Here is a 25,155-nt window from a genome sequence, read left to right on the forward strand (position 1 = left end):
GACCCACCCGGCCGTCCTGCCTACAGCGAGTCTGCGCAATCCCCACTTCCTAGCCCCCGCCCTCCCACCTCTCGTCATTTCCGGCGCGCGGGCGCTGTGGCCGGGAACCTTTTGCCTCATTTCCGCCGCCGCCGGGAGCCAACACAGGGGCGGGGCGCAGGGAGAGTCTGGTCGGGAACGCATCGTCTCCAGACCACCCCCGCGCGCAAGCTCCGGGCCCCCGGGCCACGCGCCACCGCCGGCGGTGCCTTGGGCGACCTGAGTTCTTGGGCCCACCAACCCAGCCGGCTGCCCGCCCACCGCCCTCCCCGCTGTCTGCTGGGCCCGTTCACTGTCCCCTGCTCCCCGGGGCCACGCCCCGGCCCGTCCCAGCGCGGCCGGCCACGCAGTCGAGTGTCACTTCGCCAAGGGCACAGGCACCCACGTCGGGACGACAGCTGGGCCTCCCAGAGCCAGGCCTCAGCCTGGGGCCTAGGGAACCCGAGACCTGGAGAGCGGAGGGTTCACACACACGGGACACGGAGCAGCTCCATAAAGTAAAATACAACAAAATGTTTAATGAGCAAATTCGTCTTAGCAAATATGAAACTGCCACAGAGAGGAGGAGAGGGACAGGGGCCATGGGGTGGGGGGCAGGTCCAGGAGACTAGAGACAATCAACTACGTAAGAAACCAGGACACCGGGGCGAGGACCAGAGGCTAGGAGGACGGGAGCTGTGGTCCTGAGAAGGAAGGGGCAAGGTACCGGACCGGACAACAAAATTGAAAAGAGTTTGGCCATAAAATATAAACACGCTATGTTTCTACGGTGGGGAAGGGTAAGAGAAAGGGGGTATCCGGGAGAAGACTGCTTCAGGGAGGGGCTGTGGGGGTCCGACCCCGCCCTGCTGTCGCCCGCTCCCCGCCCTTCCCTCTGTGTCTGTGGGTGCGTGTGTCTGTGTGGGTCTGTGTGCGCACTTCCCCAGTCCCCGCCCCGCCCCAACCCCAGCCCGCCCCCACCCTTAATTGCTGCCATTCCAGTTGCTGCCGGCTGTCATTCGGCGGTCACTCCTCTGCCCATCGTCTTCAGAGGGGGAAAATGAGGGGAGCAGGAGAGGGAGAAGCCCCCAGCCAGCTCCGCCCCTGCCCTCCCCCGCCGCCTCTACCAGAAGTCCCGGCGGTGGTAAGAGTCGGGGTCACAGTATTTTGTGACGACCACTCTGTTGGCGAACTTGCGACCCGTCAGGCCCTGCATGGCTTTCTGGCAGTCAAACACAGAGGTGAACTCCACGAAGATCTGTAGGAACAAGACGAAGCTTGTGAAGACCCAGGCCTCTTAGCTCCCTCTCAGCAACCAGCAGCACCCACCCAAACCCAGAACTTCGCGGGAGGAAGAGGGCTGGAAAGCGGCCTCACCGCAGGTGTAGGGACATTCACCCAACACCCTCCAGCGCCCCAGGATCAAAGACAGACAAAACACAGGGGCGTGGAGAGCAGAGGCAGGCTCGAGCCAAGAGCCCAAAGGGCAGGGCACAGGGCAGGCTCAAGGAGAGCAGTCTATCTGCACTAGGCACCCCTGGGTGCTCCCCAGTCCCCAGGGGCCATGGTGTCTCCCCTAGACAAGGGATGAAATAAGGAAGGCTCAGCAATTGGTATTCACACCCAGACTGATTCCAAAGAAAAAACCTGAACCATGATCTAGTCAAGATTATCATCTTGCTTGAATCAGCAGCTGACAGAAGTGGAGGGAAGGGCGGACACAACCAGTCTAATTCGGAACAAGGAGAAACGGAGAAGTCTAGAAAAGACGCCATGCTTCGACAAGCAAAAACGGCTTGCCGAAAAGAGTCTGGATCCAACCTGCAGGGTTCTTACTTTGATCAAAACAACTGTAAAAAGACATCTTTGAGACAGTAAGGGAACTCAAACATGCCTGGGTAGAGAGATGCGAACGGTTATCACGTGGGTTTTTTTAAAATGTTTTAATCCTGTTTATAGCAGTTCTCAGCCAAGGTGGATGTGTCCCCAGGGGGCACCTCACTCCGGGTGCGGGACACGACCAGCTCCTAGCGTGTGGAGCGGGATGGGCCCAGGTGGCAGCACAGACCCCAGACCCGAGACAGCAGCGGCTCAGGCAGAGCAAGTGCTCGGGTGACACGAGACATGCTTTGTTTCAGCAAAGACACAGAGGAGGAGCTGGGAAGCTGAAGGTGGAAATTAAGACTGTCAGGACCCTGGCATCTTGACGCTGCCCGATGGGGCTCTGACCCGACTTATGTAGTATTCCGTACAGTCACTATCACCCTGACCATTTCTCTACTCCTACCTATGTTTGAAAAGAATGACAATAAAGTTTAGACACAAATCTGACAGGCGGATCCCAGAGACCGGGTAAGGTCTTCCCATCCATTTCCCCACCAACACCTCATGGTGGCACCTCCTGGGCAAGCCGCTCCTCTGCCCCAGGGCCAGTCCATCCAGCAGGCCCCACACTCAGAAAGCAAGTCCATCCAGCCCTCTGAGCCCACAGCACCTCGCTGGGACCCCAGCCCCCGGCATCACCGCTTCTCCTCTGACCTGCTCATCTCCCTGCTTCTCAGCTTCTGTTCTGCCCCATCACCCCAAGTCTCAGCATGTGACGACCCCCGCCCCCAACACACACAGACCACAGGGTCCAGGCACTGATACGCCTTCTCCCCATCCTCCTGCCAGACAATGGCAGACTGTTTATCTGCAGAGCCCTGAAAACCATCCTGCCGTCACCCTGACCCGGGAAGTTCCAGCTCCGCAGGGCTGCACGCCCACCCCCGCCTCCACTTGGAAGACCTCACCGAGGTCTCCTGCACCTGCCCCAGCTAACCCCGTGCCCTCAGTGCTGCCCACTCAGGACCTCCTGTGGGCCTCACCACTGCCACCCTTCCTGCTAAACCAGGGGCCCCACCCCGCCCCCAGGCCCCCCCAGACGCACAAGACAGCAGCCAGAGGTCACAAGGCAGCAGCCAGAGGTCACAAGGCACACACACTCCCCAGGGTATGGCAAGGTGCTGACACCCGAACGGTGGCAGGGCCAGCGTGCCTCAGCGGCCGAGAATCAGTCTGGAAACCAGGAAGCAAACCGGGAGGAAGAGCTGGGGGCTCCCAAGCGAGCGTAGCAGCGGAGCCGGCCCGGGGACGGGGGCTGCAGCTGGGAGAAGCTTTTCACACTGTGCCCAAGGAGAGCCGACCACGCGCACAGGGGCACGCAGGAGCAGGTTTTGCGGCAAAGTTGCTTCGCTGCAGAGACGAGAGCTCGGCCGCAGCATTGCACCGCTGCCTCACACACTGCCAGGGTCAGAGCAGCGCACACCTGTGTGTGGGGGTGTGTGCATGTGTGAGCACGCACCTTCCCGCAGCCGGGCACCTCCACGCCATCCACGGGCCGCGGGATCTCGATGGACTTGACAAGCCCGTACTTCCCGCACTCGTCGCGCACGTCCTCCACGATCTCCTCGTACTCCTCGTCATCCAGCAGCTCCTCGGGCAGCACCATGTTCATCAGGCACAGCACCTCCGTCGGGTGCCCGCCCATCTGCACCTGCGAGCTCATCAGGCCGGGCACTTGCAAGGTCACGGGGGTCTGGTTGATGGTGCTCTGTGGGGAAGCGGAGGCGGGGGTCATGGGGTGCCTGCCCCCAGGGTGGGGGGGCCCGCCAGCACCCCAGCCCCTCCCCGCCCCCGGTGCCCCGAGCCAATGGAAGATGACGTGCCAGGGGGCTCACCAGCGTGGCATTCTTGGCGCCCACACTCGCCCTCTGGACCAGCAGCTTCTTATCTCCCAGCTGCATCCCATTCAGCCCTGCGATGGCCTGTGGTGGGGCGGAGGGCCAGGGCAGGGAGAGGTGGTCGGGGTCAGAGCTGGGCTACAGGGCGGGCAGGGCACGGCGAAGGGGGAGAGCTGCGAGCCCCGTGCCTCGCCCTGAGGGGAGACTGCAGCGGGGTCGGGTGTGCTGGGGCCGGGCTCACCTGGTCCGTGACGTTGATGTCCACGTACTCACAGAAGGCGTAGCCCTTGGAGAGCCCGGTGGCGCTGTCCTTGACCAGGTTGAAGGCCTTGAGTGGCCCGAACGACGTCAGCAGCTCTTTCACCTGCGCGGGCCAAGGTGCCGTCAGCTTTCGGGGTGGGGGGACTGGGGCGCCAGCAGCTTTCGGGGCAGGGGGAGAGGGCCAGGGCCTACCTGGTCGTCATTCAGGTAGTTGGGTAAGCCCCCGATGAACAGCTTGTGTGCAGAGTCCGGGACCACAGTGGACACGACTCCTGGCCGGGGGGCGGAGGGGGGGACAGGACAGGTTGCAATTCCCGGCACGGTCACCATGGGGACCTGGGGGACGTCTCCGGGGGGGCCCCCACCTGGCCACCAGCCCCCTCCTCAGGGCACCCAACACCAGCAGGCACAGCCGCGCACTGAGCCAGGTCAGCGACCACGCTCGCCCCAAGCTGTGGGAGCTCTCAGCTCCCAGGGAGGGTCGCAGGCCACGGCCTCGCCTCCCCTCCCGCTCTGGCCCCAGCTCAGAACCCCCGCCCCCCGGGCCTGCCGCCCTTGCTCCTGGTCCTGGCCCGGCGGGACCTTAGGCCCAGTGTTCCGTGTCCGTGAGGCTGGGCTGTGCCTACCCCCTCAGCACCCTGAGCTGCATCAGGTGGGGGCCCCTCAGCGGAGCAGGCCTCAGAACCACCAGGCACCCATTGGCCACACCCCATGCAGAGCACCCCGCCGCCCCCCCCGCCCCCCCCCCTGCCCCGAATCCCCCAGGGTCCTCCACCTCCCAGGGCCTGCACCCTGGCCGGCCAGCTCCTGACTGCCTTCAGGGCCCACTGCAGCCGGCTACCCAGCCAGCCCGGAGGACCACAGAGAAGCAGCATTCCACCCAGAGCAAGGCTCCTCCTGGGGGGATGGGGGGCGGATGAGAACAACAGGCTGGACTCCGGGCAGCCTAGCTCAGGCCGCGTCCCGGCCACCACCGCCCCGCCGTGGTCACATGGTCCTGAGGTCGTGCGATGCAGACTGAGGCCCCGGGCCATGCGGGTGCCCAGAGCCCACGCCCTGCCCAGCTCTCCCACACAGGCACCAGGTCTGGCCTCACACGCCTGACCTGCCCTTCGGCTCTTAAGCCTCCCCAGGTGTCGCCGCCTCCTCGGCAGGAGCCCTCGCTGCCCCAGCACCAGCCTGGCCCGCAGGACAGACGGAGCCCAGGGCGGGAGCCTCCCAAGGCAGTCAGCTTCACCCAGAACCAAGGGCCAAGCCTGGCCCCAACCACTGCAGACGCCTCCGGACAACACAGGTGCACAGCCTCAGGCCGCACCCCTTCCATCCAGGGTCCTGAACTGTTTCCTCTCCAACCAAAAGCATCTGTTGAATTTTATCAAATGCGTCTCCCTGGGGCTTCCCAGGTGGCTCAGTGGTCAAGAATCTGCTTGCAACGTGGGAGACCCGGGTTCGATCCCTGGGTCATGAAAATCCTCTGCAAAAGCGAATGACAACCCACTCCAGTATCCATGCCAAGAGAATCCCACGGACAGAGGAGCCTGGCGGGCTACAGTCCACGGGGCCACAAAGAGTCAGACAGGACTGAGCGACTATCACTTTCACTTTCTCCCCTTCAATCATACAGTCAGATTTTTCGTTGGAGTAGAAAGGAAAATTAAAATACTGTGTTTAAGATTTGCCTGGTGGTCCAGTAATTAAGAATCCACCCACCAACTCAGGTCACAAGGGTTCAATCCCTGGCCCGGGAAGATCCCACTTGCTTCGGGGCAACAGAGCCCACACAACACAAATACTGATGCCTGAGCGCCCTCGAGCCCCACAACAAGAAAAGCCACTGCAACAAGCATTGCAACTAGAGAGAGTCCTCAAGCAGCAACAAAGACTTGCAGAGCAAAAGACAAAGTTTAAAAAAAACCTCAAAATTACAGAGAAACTTCTCTAGTTTGAGAATGCTTCACCACAGGCAGAATCTGGCTTCCTGTCCCCTCCACAGCCCAGGAAGCACGCTCCCCGGTCACTGTGGCTGAACCCCCATCCCCTCCGTGGAGGCAAATCCCAGGAGAAGAGACCAGCCGCAGTGACAGAGCCAGGCTCCCACAGGAGAAAGGTGACAGGCAGGCCTGCGCGCCATTCTGAGGCACTCTGCAGGTGGAGGGCAGCTCTGCAGTGCAGGGGCAGCTCTAACCCTGTACTACAGGACGGTCACGCCGCCGCCACACCCACAGGGCACCCCCGGACGGCGCCTGGCACGGCGGGCTCGGGCCAGCCTCCGTCAGCAGAACGCTTAGGATGCATGCGGGTCACCAGGAGGCACGGAAGCACGTCCTATGGCCTGATCTCCCCAGACACACATGCACAGAAAACATGGCAAGTCAGCAGCAGGCCAGGGCCTCCCACAAGCTCCCAAGAGAGCTGGCCTCCCCACACTCTCAGTGGGGACCAGAGGAGCCAGGTGGTCCCCAGGGGCCGCCCTCACTGCGCCCCATGCCCCCTGGCTTCACCAGGGGAGGAACGGACTGCTTCCATAAGGCACCCTTGGGTGTGAACCTCAGCCAGCACAGACTGTTCTCCACCCAGGGCGTGGTGACGCACACAGGCCCACCCTTCGGCACAGCCTGCAGGCCACGTGCCACGCCTGCGTGGTCTGAGAGCTTTCCAGAAGGGCCTTTTACACTGTGGGTGTGACACGGCCCCCAATGCCAGCATCTCTGGACACTCAGACCCGAGTGATAGAGAAGCTTCACCAGAGACAACACAGCTGCAAAGCACAGCGCCTCTCCGGCCCAGCAGAGAGCAGACTTTGGCCACCCAGGCCTGCTTTGCTGCCCACCTACCCAGATGGCACTCACCACGGCGGGGAGTCCGGCTCCAAGCAAGGGGTGAGCGGAAGCCCCGAGACAGGAAAGGAGGGGACAGCCACCCATCAGGCCCGCGGAGGAGCTCAGCGGACACACGGGCATCCACATGGGCTCCAGCACGCTTGCACTGACCTGAGGGCCCAGAGCATCCCACTTCTCCCAAGACCCTCGGGCTGCCCCAGCCCCTGACAGGCTGAGAGTCCCCGGGCTGGCCCTGCACACCCTTCAGGACCCCCCAAGCCCACTCACCAGGCACATAGACAGAGGGGTTCTCCGACATGCCCGGCAGGGGCTGGTAGTCATGAGGCCTGCGGATCTTCAGCGACTGGCCCTGGAAGATGATGCCGTCGAAGGCCATGGCCTGGGTGGTCTCGTCCACTGAGCGGAACTGAAGGAAAAGACAGGAAAGGAGGTGGTGAGGGGCCCATCAGAGCCCACCCGAGGGTGCCAAGACCGCAGCCGGGTGGCAAACAGACTGCAGAAGGGCCCAGTGGGAACAAGGCCTGCTCACCTCTAAGAAGGCAAAGTTCTTGTCCTGGTTAATCTGCACAGCCAAGACGGGGTTGCCGGGGGCCTGCGTCAGCCCCCCCAGCCGCATCTGAGCGTTGAAGAAATCCATCATGGCCTCCTGCAGAGGACAGAGGAGACAGGGGGGGGGCGGGGAGGGGAGGTGGAGAGAGGAGGGGAAGGGTGAGAGAGGGAGACACAGAGGGGTGTGGGGGGGGGGGGACAGTGGAGTCCGGGTGGGGGCAGAGATCAGTAGTGGGGACAAACGCAGGAGAAAGATGAAAGAAACAGGGGCGGGGGGGGGGGGGCAGCACAGGAGACAGCCAGGGGCCAGAGGTGTGGGGACAGCCACAGGACCCCAACCGGGGAAGAAGGGAGGTCATCAGAAAGAAGCAGGAAACAAGAGGGAGGGGCGAGAAAACAGAGACGGAAAATGTAGAAGAAACATCCAGTGGCGACAGCAGGAGAGAAATGGCATGAAGTGGAGCACCAGCAGGCAGAACACAGGGAGGGTCAGAGAGAGGGGCAGGGCGCAGGGCGGGGCGGGGAGGGGGGAGAGAAGAGTGATGTGGAGGGATCTGGTCCTGGAGTCGGGGGCTGGTTTATCAAATGCAGCAAAGTGCAGGTTGAGAAAGTCAGAATGGACCTTACTTGCCTTCGCCGATGGTAGCAAACTTTTTGTTGCTACGAGGGATCTCAGCCCCACAATATTTCACTTTAAAGAGAAATGGAAACAACTCTTTGATCTCGGGATTCTCGGGGCGCCACGGGAAGGGGTAGGGAGAGGGGAGGGGACAGGAGCGGTGGGGAAGGGGGGGAGGTCAGGGCGATCAAAATCAGAGCAGCGACCATGGAGGGGTGGGGGAGAGGACGGGGAGGCGGCAGAGAACAAGAGGCGTGTCAGAGAGGCTGGGGCGTGCGTCTGCGTGTGTGTGCGTGCGTGTCTCCCTCTCTGTCTCTCTCCACACGGACTCGGACCACGGACTCGTGGGTACCTTGTGTGTGTGCTTGATCCCTGGGCAGCTGGAGGAGGCTGGGGAGGGGAGACGGGAGAGGGAAGAGGAGGGAGGAGAGGGCCACCCAGCCCGGCCCCTGGCTGGCTCAACTCCATCGTCCATCGGGGAGGGGGCCGGTGGGCCTTGCAGGCGCAGAGTCTGACCCGTGCAGGCTGGGGGAGGGAACGGAGGGAGGGAGGAACAGCGGGCACAGGAAGGGGGGGCAGGGGGGCAGCAGGGGCAGGGGAGGGCAGTACCTCAGTGATGCCGAAGGGGATGTTGCCCACATAGAGGCGCCGGGCCTGTCTGGTCATCTGGCTCCCGACCACGGGCACCGGCGTCGGCGTCACAGCCAGACCGTCGGGGGTCATGGTGGGGAGGAGGGCTGTGGCTGGAATCTGACCGGCAGCTTCAAGAGGGACAAAGGGGTCAGAGGACATGGGAGCACCGCCACCCCGGAGCTGGGTCGGCTGAAGGCCTCGCTCGCCCCTCCCCCCCACCCCGAGTCCAGGCGCGGAGCCCACCTTGCATGGCCTTGTACTGCATGGGGGTGATGTGTTCGAAGCCCGGCGGCGGCACGTCCCAGTATTTGCGGACCTTCTTCTTCTTCTCGTGGCGGGGGGAGCGACTGGGGGAGGCGGGAGGGGAGAGTGGGGCGGGGCGACCTCAGTCTGACCAAAGGTGGGCCTACGGGCCCCCCCAGGCTCCCCTCGGCCCCCGGCTCGGCTCTCCAGGAGAGAGAGGACGTGGTCAGGGCCAGCCCGTTCCGGGCAGGGGACTCTTCCCGGTGCTCGGGCAGGCGGGGGAGGACAGGGCGGGGTGCGCGGGGGAGGCGGGGGAGGGCGTGGGGGGAAGGGGCAGAAGAGAAGCTCACATCAATCCACCGTGCTCCTCTTTAGCGCCTCTGGTCAAAGGTTTGCTGGGGGTGGGAGGGAAAGGTGTGGGGAGGGATGACTGGGGACCCTCATCTCCCCCGGACGCCGCACCCCCCCGAGGGCACTGAGCCCCAGGGCTGGGGCAGGGCATCGCCCCCAACTCCCCCAGCCACGAGGAAGGAAGGAGGGCCGGACAGACCACCTTCCAGCTGGAGAGGCTGAGGTGGGAGGAGGCGGGGCACCCCCCCACCCGCCCTTCCACTCGTGACAGAGAGAAACGGGGGGCAGCCTGGGAAAGGAAAAGGCGTCAGAGCAGAGAGCTGTCCCGAGAGACGCCTCCCTGCCCTGGGAAAGCAGAGCGCAGCCCGGGAAGCCGACGGAGAACCCAGACCAGACAGGGGAAAGGGGGGCCTGACCCCCAGACTCGCCCCCGGAAGCCCCGCAGAGAGAAGAAAACGGCCAGACACGACAGCAGAACCCCTAGCCCCGCGCGGATAGGGGCCTGCGGCCCGGACGCACCCCTGCCGCCCTGGTACCTGCGGCGCCGCCTGTCCCGGGAGGCGCTGCGCTGGTCCCGGTTGCGGCGGTCCCGGCTCCGGCTGCGACGCTTGCGGTCCCGGCTCCGGGAGCGGCTGTGGCTGCGCTTGCGGTGCCGGTTCTCCTTGTCGCGCTCTGCGGGGAAAGGGCCGTGAGCTGGGCGGGGGCAGCCCGGCCCGCCCGCCCCCGAGGCCGCGCCCCAGCCCGGGAGGCCACCCCCACGGGGAAGGGCTCGCGGAGGGCGGGGCGGCAGGCTTCCTGTCCAAGAGGGAGCCCGAGGGCCCTGGGGCCAGGCGGGAGCAGTTACCTGAGGGAACAGGGCCTAGCAGGGCCCCGGGGCGTAAGGTACCTGAGTCTGCTCAGGAGGAGCTGGGGGGCCAGAGAAGACAGAGGAGGCTGGCTCCTGGTCCCCCTCCAGGGCTGAGGGGCCTGACCCAGGGTCGTCCCTGAGAGGGGCAGGGCTAGACGCTGGGGAATCAAGAGACCCAGTGATGTTTTCCTGAAGGGACCCGGCGACCCCTCAGGAGAGTCCTCCGCAACCAGCCGGCCCACGCCCCACCTCAGGGCCCGCAAAAGGCCGGGCGGGGCCAGGCAGCCCCGGGGGGCGGGGCACCCACCCGTCCCCACCCACCAAGCGAAAACGCCCTCCTGGGAGGCCCCGCCCACAAACCGAGGACCTAAAAGTCCTGGAGGCCCCGCCCACCGCCCCGGGCGTTAAAGACGCAGGAGCTGGGTGGGCTGGGCGCTTGATCCACCGCGCCCCACAGCCGCTACAGCCGGGCCTTCAACCTCCCCTCCTTCCCCCAGCAGCCCGCCACCCAGTGAGGCACGCGGCTCCTGCCCCACGCGGTCTGTAGCCCAGTCCCTCGGTTCAAAGACAACACTGGTTCCTCCGCTATGCTAGACTCCAGTTCATTTTACCAGGAGGCGGGGGCAATAAGGAGAGGCTGTCAAAGCCTCACGCGTACTGCTTCAACTCTCATGCCCTTCCGATGCAACTACCGCGAGCTTTTATGAATGAGTTTTAACACTAAAACAAGCTACATACGCACCCGGGAAAGGAAAAAACCTCGTTGCAAACATTCAGATGCTGTCTAAAACCAGACTCTGCTGGTTTTACTCCCTGGGTTACTGTGGGAAAACACTTGGGGAGGGGGGGATCTCGCTCACAAAAGACTGAGGCTCAGGGAGGTCACGTGACTTTCCCTGCCCAAAAAGCCTGGATACAGGTGAAGCCTGAATGTGAACCCTTAAAGTTCAAGGGCAGCTAGGCAGAGACAATACCTCTAAACACGAAACAGGGAGACCCATTAGGGCCTGGCTAGAACCACGAGTGATGGTGGAAGTGCCTCCTCAAAGATGAAAAAACTTAAATATGAAAAATACATCCAAGACTGGCACCAAGAGGGACGGGCAAGCAGTGTGAGGAGCGTCCTGGCCCTGGGAGGGGGGTGGACGACAATGGTTCTGGGCCTCTGGCTCCCCACTGCCAAGTCAGGCAGAGACCCTTCCCTGCAGCTGAGGCTCAGAAACAGACAGGCAGAGAGAGGTGGTCCCACAGGAAACAGCGGGGCCTGCCGGGTGCCGTAGACACATACATGGAACCCAGGTCTCAGGGGCTGAGGCCTGGAGGACGCAGGACCGCCAAGACAGACTCGGGCAGAGCAGCACGTGGGCAAAGCTGCCCCATAAGGCAAGGGTAACCCCCGCCCCCACCCCCAGGAAAAAAAAAAAAAACAACACACACACAGAATGATCCAGCACAGATCAGAACAGGAAAGGAGCTCGGCTGCTCTAAATGCCATGGCCACCTCGTTGTGTGAACAACTCACCAACCCCAGGGACGTGCCCAGGCTGAGGGGAAACCCAGGCAGAGACCAGACCGCGAGTGTCAGTGCCCCAGAGCAGCTCCATCAGCTCTGGCTGTCCAGCCTGGCAGGACGCGTCTCTGCAGCCCCGCAGGCTCACGGGCCATTTCAGCTATCCTGCACAAAACCGTGCAACAGCAACCAAACTCTAAACCCGTTTTCTCCTCTTATTTAAATGAGGCTCGCGGGCACCCCTAGGTGTACAGCTTGGGGACATCTGAAATGCGCCTCCACACTTCCTCCCTGAGTGAGCCCTTACACTAGGAACGATTTCACCGTTGAAAAAGTATCACTTACTGGGCACTTAAAGGAGGCCAAGCCACATGCCACACACTGTCGGCATGTTGCCCCGCTGAATCTCAGCTCTGCCTCTGATCAGCTGAAATCTGGGAAAGCTTTTATTCTTGAGCCTGTTTCCTCCTCTGCGAAGGGCAGGAAATCACTTCAGCCTCACAGAGGTGTTACAAGAATCCACTTAGGAAAACTGCAGAAGAGCTTAGCAATGTGCGTGACACGTGGTGGGTGCTGTAAGCTTAACTATTATTACTATCATCTGTTAATTCCAACATTCTAGAGACCAAAAAAAAAAAAAAAAAAAAGCCGTCTATTACACGAAGGAAACACAGGCCCACAAATACTTGGTAACTAATTAGGTGCTAGAACCCGCGCCTGCGCCCCTCCACAGTCCGTGCTGTTAAGCAGTGCATCACGTACGTGACCGACACCCTGTGGGTGCGCTTCCCCAGGCACAGCCTACTGATCCAGCCACCCCCTCCCCAACTTCGGGCTGGGCCAAAAAGGGAATCCCAGCGCCCCACACTAGGCGCTCCAGACACAAGCAGAGTAAGCCTCAAGCCCGCCACCTTCCCTCGACCTAAGTTTAAGTTTCTTCACTCTCAAACCGGATTAAGAAGGCAAGGAAACCTGCTAACTGTCCTACACCTCTCCCAGCGCTAACGTTCCTGGGGTCCCCAAACTAATCACGGCCCCGTGCTTGGACTCGGCGTCTCCCGAGGGGGACGCGCCTCCCGCCCTCCAAAGTGAAGCGAGCCCCCCCTCCTCGCTCAGTGCCTAAGTGTCCGCTCCACGCTGAGATTTAAGAGGCTGGTGCGATAGTGCAGGCCGTGGGGAGAGATGACAGGTAAACAGTCCGCAATGCGACCGCCGGGGGAGCCAGGGCCCCGAGAAGGGGTGCAGGGATGCGGGAGGGTCACGGAGCTCGGACATTGCGGCCTCTTCCACCGGCGCCGACGCTGGCGACCGACCCCAGCGGCCCGCGGGGTCCAGGCGGCCAATGAGCAGGACGAGGGGCAAAGGCGACGGGGCCAGAGGTGCTCCCCACGGGGCACTGCCAGCGCCCACGTGAAGGGGTACCCACGACCGCCATTTTGGAACAAAGGGGGCGTGGAGAACCAGGCCGAGGACCCAGCCGGAAGCGGAAGTGCCAGGGCGTCGGGCGAAAAGGAGTTGCAGGACTCATCTATGCAATCTCCTTTCCAGATTAAAAAATGCGTAAGTCCATAAGGTGACACCAGGCGAGCCCGCCTCGCCGGCGCCGCCTCCAACGCGGACCGCGCTGGGCGCGGAACGGAGCGCGATGCGCATGCGTCCAGGTCCGCGCCCGCCGCCCCCGCTCCGCCGCGCGCGGCACGCCAGGCGGTCACGTGAGCAAGGCGCGCGCTGCGGGACGGGAGGGGGGGTGCGCCGCGCGGCCCTGAGAAGAGGGGAAAACGACGGGGAAAATGGCGGGGGACACGGAGGGAAGCCAAGAGCCGCCCCGCCCGCTGCCCCTATCCTCCGGCGCTCTCACCTTGCTTATTCTCGTTGAGCTGCCGCTCGAACTCGTCGAAGTCCGACATGCTGAGGCGGCCGCGTAGGGCGCTGTGCAGCTTTCGCTTCGCCTTGCCGCGCGCCCGCTCCGGCCGCTTCGGCTACTTCCGCCGCTACCTTCGGCTACTTCCGGCCGCCGCCGGCGTTCCACCACCTCCTACCTAATCAAGGCCTGGCTGCCCGCCCCGCCCCGCCCCGGCTCCGCCCCTCCCCGCCTGCGCGCCCGCGAGGTGCCCCTCCCCCCAGGGTCTGGCTCCGAAACGCGTCGGCTATTTCCGGACCGTAAAGGAAAGCGTCCGGAGCGGTGACTACGGCTGCTTCCGAAAACACCCGAAGTGAGGGTTTCACGGACTCTCCCAAGTTTTCGTTAACTTTTCGGATATTAGCTCTTCCACGTTCGGATGTTTTCGGAGGTCCTCGCGTTCCTCTGCACCCAGCCCCCTCTAAGAATCCGGCTTCTTCGGAAAATTCAAACCGTCCCTTTCACTGCTTGCGCTGATTCTCCCCGCTCTTCTCCACCGGCCAGTCCGAGCGAATCGGCTACTTCTGACAGTCCTAACCGTCCCGGATTCGGCACTTTCCGAAGGTTTCCGGCGCTCGCCTTCGGACCCAGCCAGAGATCAAGCTATTTCCAAACTTCGGCTCCTTCCGGAGATTCCAGTGGCCCCCTCCTCCCCTCCCGGAGAACTTCGGCTCCTTCCGCCACCACTTCGGGAAGACCCCCCCCCCCCCACTCACGAGTGACAGCTTCGGCTTTTTCCGTCAGGGCTTCGGCTCCTTCCGGCTCCGGGAACCGAAAAGGGAGGGAGGACGGAGGCGAGGTGGGTCAGGGGAGAGGAAACGGAGAAGGGAAGCGTCCCAGCTCTCGGCACCTGACTCTCCGGGTGGGGAAAGGAGAGGAAAAGAAAGCCGGCCCTGCGAAGGGCCTAAGAAGGCTGCGCGAGAGAAAAGCAGCCAGCGGGGTAAAGGGCGCGCGCGGCCGCTGCGGAGGTTGCCAGCGCGGCTTCGTGCGCCTGCGCAGGGTGAAAGGTGGGGGGGGGGGGGGGGGCGAAATGGGCTTCTGCGCCTGCGTAAACGTCGGTCTGAGCCGAGGTTTCTCAGCTGCTCCAGAAGGACCCCCCACCCCTGCTTCCAGAGCCGTCAGCGCGCGTGCGCGAGTCTTCCTCTTTTCCCCCGGGGAGGGCACCGCATTCCCGACCGTTAGGCTAGGCCGCCCCTCTACTAGTTGCCGTGGCAACCGCACAAGCGCGCTCGCCCCTCCCGCCGCGCAGGCTCCTCGAGCGACGCAGCGGATACTTCCGGGAGACGGATAATCTCGCGATACCGCCTCCTGGCGGAGTCCTCCGCTCGGAGGTTCCCGGCTGCCCCGGCCGGCCGCCTCCGCCGGAGGTCGTGGAGTCCCTCCTCCTGCCGTGGTGCCTCTTGTCCCAGTAGCCCAGCGGGTGGTGCTCTTGCACTTTCCGCGGAGCGCTGCCCCGCCCCCGAGTTTCCCAGGGCAGCGCTGCCACGCCTCCCACCCCTGCCTTTGCGGAGGCTAATTACACCCTGTCTCTCTGAGTTACTCGGCTCCCGCCTGACGGTCCGCGCTCCCGAATCCTCCAGAGCCCCCGTCACCGTCCCCGCGGCACCGGCCACCCCCTGCCCAGAAAAAGGCCGGGGCCTGGTTTATTCCAAATTTTATCATCTTTTTAATTTAAATTCTCTTAATAGCTCTGTCTCACGTGGACTCGGGCGGGGCTGGGGTGCGGGCGGGGTGTGTACAGTGGCCTCGCCCCGCAGGGTCCCGCAGTCTTCCCAGGAGGGAGGGCCCAGCGAGGGCAGGACGGTGCCGCTTAGGTGCGGGGGTGCCAGTGGTCAGGGAAGACAGAACCGGGCCCTGGATGGTGGTCCTCTTGGAAGCGTGACTAAGCGAGGACCGCCCCCAACCCAGGGAAGGCGGAGGGCAGGGTGGACGCTAGGGTTATGAGAGGCCCAGGGGACAGGCCTATATACAGGGGGCCTTGGGAGGGGGTGGCGGTCCGCGCGGAAACGAGCCGCCCTCGTGGGGGCCCACCACCCGTGCACACGCCGGCCCCGCACGCCGGGCAAGGGAAGCAGGGGCCGGAGGGCGGGCGCCGGGCCGGGTGGGGTAGGATCACCGCTTGAAGCGGTATGTGATGGGAAGCAGCAGCTTGCTCTTCTTGAGGGCCTGCACCTTCTTGAGGGTCTCCTCGTCCAGGGCCAGGAAGCAGCGGCGCGAGTACTCAAGCAGGCGCTCCTTGGAGGGGTCAAACTCGCCCACCTCGGCCAGCTTCTCCGGGGCCACGATGAGCAGCTCCGCGATGGGCGTGGTCAGTGCCACCGTGTTGCGGTCCACTCGGTGGTGTTCGAAAGCCCGCGACATGCTCTTCAGCTTCTGGAAGGTGCCCAGGATCTTCTTGTAGCGGCAGAGCACCCCGTCTGCGTCCTTCACTGCAAGCCGAGGACAGGGGAGACTGTTGGGGGTACAGAGACGGCGGGGCGGGGGGGGGGGGGGGGGGGTGGGGGGAGTGTTGAGGGAGAAAGGGGAAGCAGGAAGACCAGGAGGCTAGCTGTGAGTTACAGAAGGTGGGAGAAGGGGAGACGGGCAGGCCTGGGGAGGGCCCGAGTGCGGGGAAGGGCTGCATTCCTCCCAGTCCTCCTGGGCCATCGCTGCCTACCCCGGAACCCTAGGCTCTGGAGAGGCAGCTGCGAGGGTGGGCTATAAACCAGGACCACCCACGGAGGCCCGGACAGTCAGCCAGGTCTGATCGCAGATGGGGGGGGGGGGGGCGGGGAGAGGGGAGCTCACACAGGCCCCCAGCCCCGCGCTTCCCCAACTCACCCCGCTGCCTCTCCCGGGCCTTGGGCTTGCCGAAGCGCCGCCGGCCTGGGCCTCCTTTCTGCCGCTGCCTCTTCCTCTCCACGGTGCTGCCTTCTTCAGATGCCCCGCTGAGCGAGGAGGCGGCCGACTCGGGGTCTGAGGCCTCGCCCCCGGTCCCCCCTCGGCCGTCCCCCTCGGCCCGCCGAGGCCCGGGCTTCCCCCGGCAGTGGTCGTCTGGAGAGAGGCGGGAAGACACGCACACGTATGAACTGCGGGAACAGGACAGCGAGGTGGTGGGCGGCAGGTCACAGAGCCCCGGGAAAGGGGGTCCCCCAGGAGGAAGTGCAGCACAGACGCCCAGCTGAACACAGTAAACTAGGCCGGGATTTGGGGGTCCTGGGTGGAGCGTGGCCTGAGGCTGCTCAGACTTGGTGCTAGAGGTCTGGGGGAGGGGGCCCAGTGGACCAGGCCAGTACCGCGGGGACCTCAGGAGAGTGTGATTTTGTGGGGTTCTCACAGTGGAGTTTTCTGGGGACCCTGTGAGGCCTCCAGAAGAGTGGAGGCAGGCAAGGCCTCGGTGGGGGTGTGGGGTTCAAACACCAAGACAAATAGTCTCTGGGTCTAGTCCCTTGGGAAGGGCAGGCCCCCGCCCTCACCCAGACTGGCAAGCTGCCCAGCTTCTGATGCATGCCCTCCTTCCAACAGCAGGTTCAGAGCCCGCTGCTGGTTTTCCCACAAAGAAAGTCCAGGGGCCCCTGCCCCTGACCATCCTGTGTGGGTTTCCCCATGCAACCCAGGCTAGAGGTGGCGCCAGAGCACAGGGGTCCCCAGTGAGGTAGGTGTTGAGAAAAACCGCAGGGCCCTCGCCCTGACTCTCAGATGACTTCCCAGAGAGGGAAGTGGAAGCTTTCAAGGGAGCCAGCCAGGGGTTGACCACCAGCGGGGGAAAGAAGAGGCTGGATCCTCCAGGCCACTGCTAAAGATTCGGGCCAGGAAAGCCCCCGTGGGGAGGGGTCAGGGCAGTGCTCAGGACCCAGACAAACAGGCCACAGTCCTGCCCATCAGCAGAAGGACTCAGGCAGGAAGGAGGCTGGGCTTGGAGCCCACGGAGAGCCACCAAAGGAGGAGCGTGAATGTAAAGGTACAGTGTCCCTGAAGAGGGTGGAGCGGGGTGCCCTGGTTAGGGGCGGGGGACACCCTCACCTGTGTCCAGTCGCGCAGAGGAAATGAACTTGTCCAGCTGGCACCGCAGGAAGTCCCGCTCCTCCTCCAGGTCCTCAATGCGCTTCTGCAGCCAGGAGTTCCTCTCCAGGGCCAGGTGCAGCTGGGCCCGGACGCCATTCATCAGCGCCACTGTCGGGGAAGCAGCCTCCGCCGGCTCTAGGGGCGGTCGGCCCTGGTCACACCCCCAGGCCTCAAGGACCCCGGCTGGTCCCCCACAGGACTCAGTCCCCCACCGGTCCACTCACCCTCGAAGTTCCCCCGAGAGGGGCTCAGGCTGTAAAAGATCTGCGGGTCCAGGTGGGGCGTCTCATCGAACGGGATGGAAATCTCCAAGGCCTCGCTGTCCTTCTTCACTGGGGGAGAGAGGCTAGGCTCACCCAAAGGAGGTCCCGGGGCCTCGGACCAGCCCGCGGCCAGGGAGGAAAGCGCAGGGGCTGGGGTGGGTTGAGCAGGGGCCGGTTCCTCACCTGGCCTCCTCCGGCTGTTCATGGTGCGGCCTTCTGCAGACCCCGGCAGCTGAGCGCCTCAGGGCCACTGGACAAAAGGGGCAGCCACAGATGGAGAAACACAGATGGGCTTCCGGGGGGCATTCCGGGGAACCTGGGGCGCTCGACGCGGGGAGGGCTGCTTGAGGGCCGGGACTCGTGGGTCTGACGGAGGCGGGGCTGACTTAGGACACCTGGGGTTGCAAACTCCTAGGCTCTAGGGAGTTGGGGGCTGGAAGAAGGAGGACCCGTGGGGTCGACGGAGCACGGTTCTCCTGGCCGAAGTAGGCCGACGGGGTCTCAACGCAGGTCACAGGCCTGGGAGAGAGTGCCCCAACTTCCAGGCGCAGGGTGGGGATCCCAGCCACGGTTGGACCTCCCCGCCCACGGGTAACCCCCGGGCTCGTGCGGGCGAGCACCGGCCTGTCGCCCGCGGGGGACTGGGGGCGCGGGGGAAGGTCATGCGTGGGGATGCGCCGCCCCCACCCTTTGTCCCGCGGGCGGGAGGGCCGGCGGCTGCGAGTGGTCCCCGCGGGGGATGCGCCTGGCCGCAGGGGCGGACGCAGCCACCACCCTCCCAGTGCCCGGGGCTGGGCTGGCCAGGGCCCTCCGCTCACCCACCCGCGCGCGGAATCCGGCCCGGGGACCGACGACGGCGGCGCACATGCCCGGCGCCGGGGAGCGTCTGCAAAGAGTGACGGGGAGCGAAAGGAAGCGACCACCCACCCGCGGGCGGGGCGGAGGCGGTGGTGAGTCTCGGAGACGGGCGATGGGGAGGGCAGGCAGCCGGAGCCGCCTGGTGCGCAGGTGGCGTGCCTCCTCCCGAAGTCCCGGGTCCCCGGTGAGCTGGCCGTTTGCGGCGGAGACCCGGGTCGCACTTGCGCGATGGCCCCTTGCAGCACTCCCCCGCCCTCGGCGAAGCGTAGTCAGGGAACGTCACGAAATTCCCAATTCCTGGAGAGCTGGCGGCGCCCGGGGTCATTCGGGTGGGTGAGGAGGCGCCGGGTCGGGTTTGGGAGACGTAGAGAACAGCGGGGAAAGTTGAGGATCCCCTTAAGAGAGGTGCTGGGAACTGGCCGGGGTGGACCCCCGCGACCCGCTTCTCCATCTCCCATGGGCTGAGCATCCCGGGGCGCAGAGTAGTGAGTTACCCCTCCCCTAAAATAAAGGCCTAAAAACCAGTCCCCGTCCTGGTGTTATTAATAGCTGGCTTTGAAACTTTCGGAGCTGGATCCCAGTCCTGGCCGCTCCTTCGCAGCCTCGGTTTTCTCACCTGTAAAGTGGGGCGATTATAATCCCTTCTAGGTCTGTTGTGGGGATAGAATGATACGACACAGAACGCTCAGCCCAGCGCCCAGCCGGGGCCAGAGCTCAAGCTCAGGGCCCTGTGAGTGTTATCTGGAGTCAGATTATGGAACGCTCCCTCTCTGGGGAGTAGAGACAGCTGGTTTGCTCCTCCACCCAACAAGAGGTCGGAAGACGAGATGAGGCCCCGCACAGTGCCTGACACAGCTCTGACACGCAAAGAAAATTCAGTGAGCAAGCAGGTGTTTATTCGGCTTCTGCCCCAGCGCCACCTGCCTCTCCTCACTCTTCGGTAGCTTCTGTGCTCTGAAATTCCTACCGGCCCTTAAGACAGCAGTGCTTTTTAACCCTGCAGCTGGAAAGTCAACAGTCTTGGCCACAGGCCCCTCCTATTCACTTCACTACGGGGGTCAAAACTTGGAGGGGGAGGCACGTACCCTAGTTCGGTGTCTTTCAAACTACATATTCATGCACAGAAAATTTAATATGGTAGAATGAAATCTGTAATCAGTCTAAAAAATGAAGTAGATGGAAAAAAACATGAGGCCTGCACACATCAGAAGTAACTATTGTTAAACCTTTGTTTTGCATGTATTTTGTGTATCTGTATACCGGGTTGCCATATAAAATGTGTTTCTTACAATGGGTCGTGGTTTTTAGAGAGTGAAGATTAAAAACACTGCCTCAATGACACAGGTGGTCAGGAGCAAGCTCGGATGAACCCCAGGGCAGGCCAACCTTCCCATTCTCCAGCCAGGTGGGCCAGGCACTTGCGAAGTCTCCCTGCCAGGCAGTGGGCAGAGACAGTCTCCCAGAACCGACCTCACGTGCTCAAAGTGGGAACACGTGTTTATTGAGTGAGTGTCCAGTCTCCACCTCTGGCTGGAGAGTGGGAGGCAAGTGTGGGGCCCTTTCCCCCAGCACCGCACATTGTGGGGGCGGGGGGAGGTGGATCTCAGGAAGGCAGTGCAGATTCCTGGTGGCCCCCAGGCACAGTTTTCAGGCCCGAGAAGGGTAACACACGGCACTCTTGCCCCCACCCGGCCCAACCCCAGCAGTCAGCGCTCAGTCGTGGAATCGCTCGTGTCTCTGAGGTTAGAGGATTCCATTCAGGAAACGTGCGGGTCTTGTTCCCATCTTATCTCCCAAACACCCGGAGATGACTGCAGGGCTTCTCCTTAAGGCCGGGGTCGGCCTCCCCGTGGAGGTGGGTCTCTGTGTGTGTCCAGGGCTCCCTGGTGCTCGCCGGCTGTCTGGGGACGACAGGCGCCCATGTGCACACAGCCTCCCCCGCGAATCCCGCGGTACCTGGGGGGCCCGCAGCCTGGCTCAGGGGTGCTTCCACCGCGTGTGCTTCTGCAGTGTGCTCTGCTCCATGAACCGGCGCGGGCAATGCGGGCACTGGTAGGGGCGCTCCCCGGAGTGGACCCGGCTGTGCTGGGCCAACTCGCCCGCCTCTCGGAAGCGGCGAGGGCACAGCGGGCAGCCGTGGGGCCGCCCGCCGCCTGCCCGGTGAATGGAGTGGTGGCGCGCCAGATGGCTGGCCCGCTTGAATGCCTTCCCGCAGGTGTCGCACTCAAAGGGCTTCACCTCCGAGTGGGTGATGCTGTGTCGCTGCAGGTAGGACATGTACTCGAAGACCCGGGAGCACACGGGGCAGCTGTAGCATTTTTTCTGGGCTGACGCCCCATCGGGCCCGGTCTCCCTCTGCGACTCCTCGTCCACCAGTACGGTGTACGGGACGCCCTGGGTGTCTATGAGCAGGTAGTGGTTGGGCCTGGAAGGAGAGGGCGAGGTCTGGGGACATCCTGTGGAGCAGGAAGGTCCGGGCTCTGGGGACCCGCCCGTCCGAGGGGGAGGGGCCTGCATGGCCTCAGCGGAGGGAAACGCCAGGGGCCGGGGGCCGGGGGCCGGCAGCACCAGCATCCGGATGGGTGGCTGAGGCCTGAGGAGTGGGAGACAGGACGAGGAGGTCACGCGAAGGCGGGAAGCTCGGCCCCACGGGCTCCGTCCTTCCCGCTCTGCGTTCCCTGCTCCGGACCGCTGCATCTTCTGCAGCGCTACCCTGACTCCGTGACCCTGAGGCTCCCAGGCGCCCCCTCCTCGAGACACCTCTCCCTTCGTTCCCACCGCCGACCGCAAGCGCAGGGTCTCTTTGTAGCTGTCTGCCCTCCTCAGCTCACAAGTCGCCCGCAGGCCCCACCCATCAGGCCGCTGACCCGGCCGTGGGGGTCAATGCCCGCTCCGGGTGCCCCCTCGGCCTGCGCCCGGGCCCTCTCGGGTGGGCGGCCGCGTCGGGAGCCCTGTGCGCCCGGCCCCCTGCGCGTTCCGTGCGGGGCACGCCCACCCGCCCCCACTCCCGGCGGCGAGCCCCTGCTCCGCAGGCCTCCGCCCCGGCCCCGGCCCCGGCCCCGGCCTCTCTGCCCCGCCCCGCGCTCGGGGCCTCGCACGCCCGGCCCCGCCCCGCGCCGCGGCCCGCTCCGGCTCCCGCCCGCCTCCCGGCCCCCGTACCCGGTGCAGCAGCCTCTCGGGTCCGGGCGGCTCCTGATCGGCCCCGGGTTCCCCGGGAGGGTGCAGGCGGCGGCGGGCCAGGGGCGTTCGGGGCGTCCCTCGGGAGCTGGCGGCGCAGAGGAGGGGCGGAGAGGACCGGGGGACTGAGGAGAGGGTCCAGGGCAGGGCGGTGGGGGCGGGGCGCCCGGGCCGCCGGGAAACGGCTCCGGCCGGAAACGCGCACCGGGACGGCGGTTCCCACGTGCTCACGGTCCGGCGTCACCACCCGCGCCCGCCCCAGCCCCGCAAATAAGAGCCCTGAAGTGAAGTGCGGAATGTTTATTGAGAGAGGGTGAGGGTGGCAGGTGCGAGGGGAGACACGGAAGCGAACCGGGCCGCTGCCGCGGTCTGTCGTCGACCCTCCCGCGCAGATGGCAGGCGCTCACCACCCGGGAGCTGCACGCGGGGCGCCGGGCCGGGGCCGCCCGCCGGCTCAGTGCAGCCGCACGTGCTGCGCCAGCTCCGCGGCGTCCTGGAAGCGACGCGGGCAGAGCGGGCAGGCGTGCGGCGGGCCAGCGCGGGCGCGGTGCGTGGCACGGTGCCTCGACAGGTGGCTGGAGCGCTTGAAGGCCTTGCCGCAGGCGCCGCACGTGAAGGGCTTGAGGTCCGAGTGCGACACGCGGTGGCTCTGCAGCCGCAGGGGGCTGGCGAAGACGCGGGCGCACTCGGGGCAGCTGTAGCCCTTGCGCGGCCCGGGCTCTCCGGGAGGCGCCTCGCGCGGGGCCGGGCCGCGCGGCTCCTCCTCCAGCGGCGCCGTGTACGTGTAGGGGACCCCGTTGGCGTCGATGAGCAGGTGGCGGCCCAGCCGCGGGGGCCGAGGCCCCGCCGCCGAGGACGCAGTGGACGCAGGGCCCTCCGCCGGGGGGAAAGGGGGCGCCTTGGGGGGCGGCGGGTCCATGGCCTCGGGAGAGGAGGCCCGAGGGTGGGGGGGCCGCGGCGGCAGCAGCAGCATCCGGAGCGGCAGCTGGGAGCGGCGGAGGGGAGACAGGTCAACACGGCCGCTGCCCGGGGACAGTGTCCCCGTCGTCTCAGCGCTCGCGGCCCTCTGTCCCACTGGCCTCCTACCTGACGGGAAAGAAGGCTCCCCCCAGGCCGGGTCGCTCGGCCCGCACGAGGCAGCCTCAACGGCTTCTCTGGCTAAGTTCAGCAGCTCAGAGACCCCACCTGCCTTTCCTCGCGAGTCGTCCTCTCCTCCCCCAGGGGGCCCTGAGGGCATCACCCGGCCTCTTCCATCCTCCTCCTCTTCTTCCTCCTGCTTCCCTCCTCCCTCACTCCTCGACAGCCAATCAAACCCCAAGCCTATTTCGTCCTTTACATCTTCATGGTTTCTTCCAAGTCTAGCCAGGATTCTTGCCCCCAGAATTTCCCTAACGGGTCGCTTCCTCGGCCGCAACTTAAGTTGCATCCTCTTCCCACCCCCCACCCCCGACCCAGGACCACCGCAGCGGCCTCTCCTTGGCCTCCAGACTCTCCTAGACCTCCATGCCCACTAGTTCCCTGGAAGGCCTCCCAAACCGGGATACGTCTGTGGCTGCTCTTAATTTCCTCCCGAGGTACGTCCCCAGAGCCCCACTAATTCAGCTCCCCACTTTTCCATCGGGGGCTCCTCTAACCTGTTCCTACACTTTGCACCTTAAGGATTCAACATACTCTTCCATTACCTAGGGGCTTCCCTGGTGGCTCAGTCTGTAAAGAATCCGCCTGCTACGTGGGGGGCCTGGGTTCGATCCCTGGGGTGGGAAGATCCCCTGGAGGAGGAAACGGCTACCCACTCCGGTATTCTGGCCTGCAGAACCCTATGGACAGCGGAGCCTGGCGGGCTACAGTCCCTGAGGTCGCATAGAGTCGGAGACGACTCAGCGACTTTCACTCCATCACCTAACCTCCGAATTTAAGGTACGCATCGCTAGGATGCCACCCTTCTATGCAGGCGTCGGCTTGTGAACTTTCACACCTGCTACATCCCCACCTCCCCCGGTCCAGGGGTCCTTCTCTGGCCCGGCCCCTAAGCATAGGCCGCTGACATCGTTCCGACCCTCTCCATAGCTGCCGGGGCCTGGAGCCCCCCTCCCAAGCACCCCCCCTTCCGCGGGATGCAGCACCTTTATTCCCCTACCCCTCTCCGCGCTGTGCCCTGCTCAGCGCCGCCGCCCCGCTCAGCTTCCCGCGCTGCCTCTGCCCCTCGGTCCCCGCCGTGGCCGGCCCCACCCCCACCCCGGTTACCACCGGCCCGGCCCGGCCCGGCTCCTCCCTCCATCCCGGCCCCTGTACCCGGTGCAGCGGCCTCTCGGGTCCGGAGGAGCGGGCCGAGGTCCCGTACGGCCCGGGCTTCCCCTCGCGAGGGCCGGCGGCGGCGGGGCCGAGGCTTCGGGGAGCTCCGGGCCAGCGGCGCCGGGGACGCGGGCGCGGGGGGCGCGGGCGCGGGGCGCGAGGGGCGGCGGCGTCCCTGGGAAACGGCGCCGGCCGGAAGCGCGCGCCGCAGCGAAGGTTCCGCTGCTCTTGAGCTTCTGGGGGTCGGGAGCGGCGAAGGGGCCAGGGCGCGGGAACCGCAGCGACTGCCCGCTCCCCTCCCGCCCGCGCCGGGAGCTGCTCGGGGCCTGGGACCGAGGTCGGAGGGTAGACGAGGGTGGGCGGGGCTGCGTCCGCCGAAGCCCCGCCCGAGCGGGGGCGCCCAGGCCATCCCCTAGCCCGCGGGGCTGGTGCAAGTCCCAGGTCCAGAGGCCAGGCTGGGCGCCGACGCGTCCCCGCTGGGATCCGCCCGCCCGCAAAACGGGGAAACCGAGGCCCAGAGAGGCCCAAAGCCTGCCAGATGGGGAGGGGTGGGCTTCTCATGGGGGGCGGGGGGCGAGAACCAGGGAGGACCAGAGTCCCCAGATGGGGAGATAGGGGGTGAGCTTCTCATGGGGAGGGGGGCGAGGACCAGAGTCCCCAGATGGGGAGGGATGGGGCATCTCATGAGGGGCGGCGGGGTGGACCAAGGACCGGAGGGTGGCAGGGCAGCCAGGCCAACCGGGAACCTAGAACGGGGGTCGGCGCCGGGCCGCCAGGTGGCCGCAGCAGTGCAAGGCGGACGCAGGCGGAGCACTTGAGGAGTTGGAACCCGGAGGGCAGCGCCGGGAGCCGCTCGCAAGGCCGCACTCCGCGCGTCCGCAGCTCGACCTTTGGCTGCGCGGTGATCCGGGAGCGAACGCCGGGCACAGCCGGGGGTACATAGCGGAGAGAACCGGCGTTAAGTTCGCGCCCCGACCAAAGACCCGGGTTGGGCCAGAGCTGCCTCTGAGAGAACTGCGAACAAGAAC

General features: G+C 64.9%; 4 protein-coding genes across 10 annotated transcripts; all 4 read right to left on the bottom strand.

The window, feature by feature from the left end:
* Positions 1-537: 537 nt before the first annotated feature.
* U2AF2 (U2 small nuclear RNA auxiliary factor 2) lies at positions 538-13,646 on the bottom strand. 2 transcript variants are annotated; one of them, XM_061140232.1, is made up of 12 exons: positions 13,452-13,646; positions 9,773-9,908; positions 9,236-9,280; positions 8,886-8,989; positions 8,619-8,770; positions 7,371-7,487; positions 7,109-7,247; positions 4,194-4,273; positions 3,982-4,104; positions 3,738-3,824; positions 3,362-3,610; positions 538-1,276 (listed from the first exon to the last, which is right to left on the bottom strand). In XM_061140232.1, the coding sequence occupies exons 1-12, from the start codon at positions 13,498-13,500 to the stop codon at positions 1,142-1,144; spliced, it is 1,416 nt and encodes a 471-aa protein (XP_060996215.1). In that variant the 5' UTR covers positions 13,501-13,646; the 3' UTR covers positions 538-1,141. The 2 variants fall into 2 exon arrangements, with proteins under 2 accessions (XP_060996215.1, XP_060996214.1); XM_061140231.1 differs by having other exon boundaries at positions 3,726-3,824.
* A 1,535-nt stretch (positions 13,647-15,181) lies between these two features.
* Positions 15,182-18,878, bottom strand: CCDC106 (coiled-coil domain containing 106). Of its 4 annotated transcripts, none has more exons than XM_061140235.1 (6): positions 18,619-18,878; positions 17,984-18,050; positions 17,762-17,869; positions 17,496-17,672; positions 16,314-16,526; positions 15,182-15,922 (listed from the first exon to the last, which is right to left on the bottom strand). In XM_061140235.1, the coding sequence occupies exons 2-6, from the start codon at positions 18,003-18,005 to the stop codon at positions 15,606-15,608; spliced, it is 837 nt and encodes a 278-aa protein (XP_060996218.1). In that variant the 5' UTR covers positions 18,006-18,050; positions 18,619-18,878; the 3' UTR covers positions 15,182-15,605. The 4 variants fall into 4 exon arrangements, with proteins under 4 accessions (XP_060996218.1, XP_060996219.1, XP_060996216.1 ...); XM_061140236.1 differs by having other exon boundaries at positions 18,728-18,867; XM_061140233.1 differs by having other exon boundaries at positions 15,183-15,922; positions 18,623-18,878.
* Positions 18,879-19,532: 654 nt separating this feature from the next.
* Positions 19,533-21,981, bottom strand: ZNF581 (zinc finger protein 581). 2 transcript variants are annotated; one of them, XM_061140238.1, is made up of 2 exons: positions 21,818-21,981; positions 19,533-21,251 (listed from the first exon to the last, which is right to left on the bottom strand). In XM_061140238.1, exon 2 carries the CDS (start codon positions 21,230-21,232, stop codon positions 20,636-20,638), a length of 597 nt encoding a protein of 198 aa, XP_060996221.1. In that variant the 5' UTR covers positions 21,233-21,251; positions 21,818-21,981; the 3' UTR covers positions 19,533-20,635. The 2 variants fall into 2 exon arrangements, with proteins under 2 accessions (XP_060996221.1, XP_060996222.1); XM_061140239.1 differs by lacking the exon at positions 21,818-21,981 and having other exon boundaries at positions 19,533-20,559; positions 20,897-21,608.
* Positions 21,982-22,120: 139 nt separating this feature from the next.
* LOC133052031 (zinc finger protein 580) lies at positions 22,121-24,334 on the bottom strand. 2 transcript variants are annotated; one of them, XM_061136771.1, is made up of 2 exons: positions 24,128-24,334; positions 22,121-22,820 (listed from the first exon to the last, which is right to left on the bottom strand). In XM_061136771.1, the coding sequence occupies exon 2, from the start codon at positions 22,806-22,808 to the stop codon at positions 22,290-22,292; it is 519 nt and encodes a 172-aa protein (XP_060992754.1). In that variant the 5' UTR covers positions 22,809-22,820; positions 24,128-24,334; the 3' UTR covers positions 22,121-22,289. The 2 variants fall into 2 exon arrangements, with proteins under 2 accessions (XP_060992754.1, XP_060992761.1); XM_061136778.1 differs by lacking the exon at positions 24,128-24,334 and adding an exon at positions 23,973-24,030.
* Positions 24,335-25,155: the final 821 nt, after the last annotated feature.

The sequence above is a fragment of the Dama dama genome, chromosome 4 (genome assembly GCF_033118175.1).
Source record: "Dama dama isolate Ldn47 chromosome 4, ASM3311817v1, whole genome shotgun sequence".
Lineage (NCBI taxonomy): Eukaryota > Metazoa > Chordata > Mammalia > Artiodactyla > Cervidae > Dama > Dama dama.

Excerpts from the sequence above, each read along its gene's own strand:
- U2AF2 (XM_061140231.1), bottom strand. The coding sequence starts at position 13,500 with ATGTCGGACTTCGACGAGTTCGAGCGGCAGCTCAACGAGAATAAGCAA. Across the intron at positions 9,909-13,451 it reads GCTCAACGAGAATAAGCAAG|AGCGCGACAAGGAGAACCGG; the intron begins GTGAGAGCGCCG and ends CTTTCCCCGCAG. Across the intron at positions 7,248-7,370 it reads AGAACTTTGCCTTCTTAGAG|TTCCGCTCAGTGGACGAGAC; the intron begins GTGAGCAGGCCT and ends CTTTTCCTTCAG.
- CCDC106 (XM_061140235.1), bottom strand. The coding sequence starts at position 18,005 with ATGAACAGCCGGAGGAGGCCAG. Across the intron at positions 17,870-17,983 it reads GAACAGCCGGAGGAGGCCAG|TGAAGAAGGACAGCGAGGCC; the intron begins GTGAGGAACCGG and ends TCTCTCCCCCAG. Across the intron at positions 17,673-17,761 it reads CTCTCGGGGGAACTTCGAGG|AGCCGGCGGAGGCTGCTTCC; the intron begins GTGAGTGGACCG and ends GACCGCCCCTAG.
- ZNF581 (XM_061140238.1), bottom strand. The coding sequence starts at position 21,232 with ATGCTGGTGCTGCCGGCCCCCGGCCCCCGGCCCCTGGCGTTTCCCTCC.
- LOC133052031 (XM_061136771.1), bottom strand. The coding sequence starts at position 22,808 with ATGCTGCTGCTGCCGCCGCGGCCCCCCCACCCTCGGGCCTCCTCTCCC.